Source organism: Triticum dicoccoides, chromosome 7A (genome assembly GCF_002162155.2).
Source record: "Triticum dicoccoides isolate Atlit2015 ecotype Zavitan chromosome 7A, WEW_v2.0, whole genome shotgun sequence".
Lineage (NCBI taxonomy): Eukaryota > Viridiplantae > Streptophyta > Magnoliopsida > Poales > Poaceae > Triticum > Triticum dicoccoides.
The window spans coordinates 179440341-179443443 of NC_041392.1; the positions used below are offsets into that span (position 1 = coordinate 179440341).

The window sequence follows — 3103 nt, forward strand, 5'->3', positions numbered from 1 at the left end:
CGGTTGCTGCTCACTGGAGGAAGGCGGCGGCGGCGCTGACCGCATGGTGCGAGCGCGCGCTCGCACACAGGGGGTTGAGCGCATTCAGCCGACCGCTAGGAATGGCGTAGGTGTCGCAACAGAGGTGGAGAGGGAGCCGAGGAGGAGACCGGGCGACGAATGGGTGGCGTGCTCGCCGGCATTAGCCAATGGCGCGGCGGCCGGTGTCGAGTGCCAGGCCGGAATCGGGGTAGCTAGGTTATAGGGGCTAGGTGGGCTGCGGGGATGGTTGGGCCAACCTGGCAGGCTGTTGTTCCTCTATCTTATTCTCTTTTCTTTCTATTTATTAAATATAAAAGAGAGCAAAAAGGAAAGAGGGTTAGGAATGGGTTTTTGGCAAGGAGCTATTTTTTCCGGACTCACAAAAATGTGCTTGATCCAGGAAAAATAGAAATGAGCATAAGTGAAAGGTTTAAATTAAAGCTCATTTGAATTTAATTAAATGGGTTTGAACTAGAAGTTGGGTTTAGGATTTCCCACAATTGATGAAAATTTTCGTGTTAATTGCACTTTGCACAATCTGAATATTGTTAGATCAATCTGAGTATAGGAAGAAGCCTCTAGGTTGCCACTTTTACATGTATGAGCGGTCGACATGGCCAATGTTCAATCCGTAGCAACGCACGGGCCTTTTTGCTAGTTATTAAAAAAATAGATTATAGTCCATATTATTATTTCACTTGATAATAAGCCCCGACGATATAAACCGAATAACATGGCCGGGTGTATTTAAAGTCGAAGAGAAGCTTAAGCTGGTCTCTCGACAAGCTTAAGCCACGAAGAACTGACCCTTTATTACCCCATTCGCAAACGTTCAAGACACCCACGTGCGATGCGTGTGTAATGCACCCATGATGATCAGTTATAAGCAACTCTTGGGGACGAACCCGACCTTGCCTCCACGCAGGTCGTAAACCACCTCCGTCGTCGCCTGAGCCAAGGTGCCGATAACCGATATGCCCCGTGCGTGCGCCGGCACCGGCGCGAACGCGAGGCACCCGACGGGGAAGATGTTACCGCGGTCCTTGAAGTACATCGTCTGCTGGACGCCGGGCTCCAGGCCCGCACCGCCCTCGAAGGTGAGCTCGACCGCCGGCACCCCGACGCTGCTCTGGCCGGTGAAATTGTAGCACGTGTCGAGCTCGCCGTACGGCGGCGCCACAGGGTACTGCCCCATCCACCCCCTGAACTGATCGCGGAGGGCCGCGTAGACCTTCGGCTGCAGGTAGGTGAACGTGGTGTGCAGCTCCATCAGCGCGTCGCCGGCGAGTGCCTGAGGCGGAACCGGGATGTCCACCCCGCCGACGCTCACGCCGACGAGCCGGAGGAAGTACAGGTTCGGGTGGGAGGCTTTGCTCTTTAGGGTGGCGTAGCTCACTATGTTCGGGCGCGTGGCGCCGAAGGAGAGGAAGCCCGCCGAGTAGGGGAAGGCCGAGGGCAGGCAGTAGGAGAAGGCGACCGTGTCCGGCGACAGAACGACCCGCGACGCCAGCGATTGGGGGTCCCGGCTGAGGTCGAGGACTCCCGACGAGCTGCCCACCGTGCTGGCGCCGCGCGTCTCCAAGCAGACGAACCTGAAATCGTCCACGGCGACCGACCGCGAGACCGTGAGCGTGTCGGTGACGAAGGTGGCGTTGAGCACGACGGCGCCCTTCTTTGTCAGGGTCGCCGTGCAGCTGGGTCCGGAGCAGTCGCTCAGCGGGCATTTTCTCGAGCCGCACAGGATCTGGGCGAGGGAAGACGACCGGGACGGGTCGAAGAGCCGCTTCTTGCCGCACCGGCCCCCGGCGCATGGCTCGCACCGGAGGAGCGTGGCTCCCACGGTGGCCGTGTCGAATCCCACCGTGAGTCTCTGCACCGGGGTGCCGTAGCCGACGGTGACGTGGTACTCTGATGCGCCCGGAAGAGACTGGAGTGGGGTTCCGATCGAGGGGATCGTCAACCCGGACTTTTTATAGTCGCCTGAGTCGCCGAAGAGGGCGCGCAGGCGGAGGGCGTCGCCGATCGAGGGCATGCTTTGGCCCGAACCGGCACCGGCGCCAGAAGCAGGAGCGCACGGGCTAAGCCGATGCATTACTGGCAGCCGTCCTCCGTCTCCTGAAAAATGACCACAACCACAAGTTCATTAGCAGCATGAGAGGTTTGGTTCTGGGTTCTGATGCAGAGATAGATGCAAGGCACTTCACCAGAAGGGACGGGCGAGCAGGTCGACGGACTCCTCGGATCGGATGAGAGGACAACAAAGTGCTTTCCACCATTGGTGTAGCTCGTGTGGTAAGAGCTGCCAAGGTGAGCAGCAGCAAGAATCAGACAGAAAAGCAGAGAGGGAATGGCGGAAGCCATTGCTTGTTGTGCTATGTAATGGCGGTAAAGTTGCATGGTACCTCGTAGAAACCTGCCCTATATATAGCCGTAACATCCAGCTAGGTCGCCAGCGTTTGAAACTGTCATCTCTCCTCCTACGACGCCCGACGACGGGGATCAGTCTTTTGCCGTGTGTTCTCCTATGACGATCAGCCCAAAGCCAGGTACATACAAGCGCTTGTGCCTGCGGAAATGGATAGGGATTTACGCCCATCCTTCCAAAATGGGAGGAGAATTTTACACAGCTAGCTACTAGCGGGAAGAATGAGCGATCAAGTTATCCATATCAATAGCTTCATTGCTAGCTGTTAGAGCATGCGCACTATCTTAGCCGCATGCTGGAAAAAACTTTTTTTTTTGTGCACGCAGAGCCGAAATGGGCGCTCCAGCAACCGCGCAATAATCACACACGCGGTATAATGGGTTCAGCGCGCGGAGGAAGACGGCATTGGGCGATGCTTATCTCGTGCCCCCGTTCCCGCGCGCTGGACAACGACGACTCGCGTGCAACTTCACCAACCGCTAGATCTGAGACCTTCAGGCGCCGGGGCCGCCGCCCGCACCTTCCCCATTTGCTTGGGGGACCCGTCGGTGCTTACCCTGCCTATCCCCGCACGCCGTCACTGCTTCCTCCACCTCCTCTCCTCGCCGCCGCCTCTCGAGCGCACCATTCCTCTGACGAACAGCGCCCGGCGGCCCA

At 57.6% G+C, this 3103-nt stretch overlaps 1 protein-coding gene across 1 annotated transcript; it reads right to left on the reverse strand.

Moving 5' to 3' along the window:
• Positions 1–901: 901 nt before the first annotated feature.
• On the reverse strand, positions 902–2382 carry LOC119329625 (aspartyl protease family protein At5g10770-like). The gene is made up of 3 exons (XM_037602687.1): positions 2226–2382; positions 1898–2133; positions 902–1765 (listed from the first exon to the last, which is right to left on the reverse strand). Exons 1-3 carry the CDS (start codon positions 2380–2382, stop codon positions 902–904), a joined length of 1257 nt encoding a protein of 418 aa, XP_037458584.1.
• Positions 2383–3103: the final 721 nt, after the last annotated feature.

Bases quoted from the DNA above. Each gene is read 5' to 3' on its own strand.
- LOC119329625 (XM_037602687.1), bottom strand. From the start codon at position 2,382: ATGGCTTCCGCCATTCCCTCTCTGCTTTTCTGTCTGATTCTTGCTGCT. The intron at 2,134-2,225 runs GTGAAGTGCCTT...ATTTTTCAGGAG, and splicing joins CTGCTCGCCCGTCCCTTCTG to ACGGAGGACGGCTGCCAGTA. The intron at 1,766-1,897 runs GTGCAGAGACTC...TCCCTCGCCCAG, and splicing joins CCGTCGGCTACGGCACCCCG to ATCCTGTGCGGCTCGAGAAA.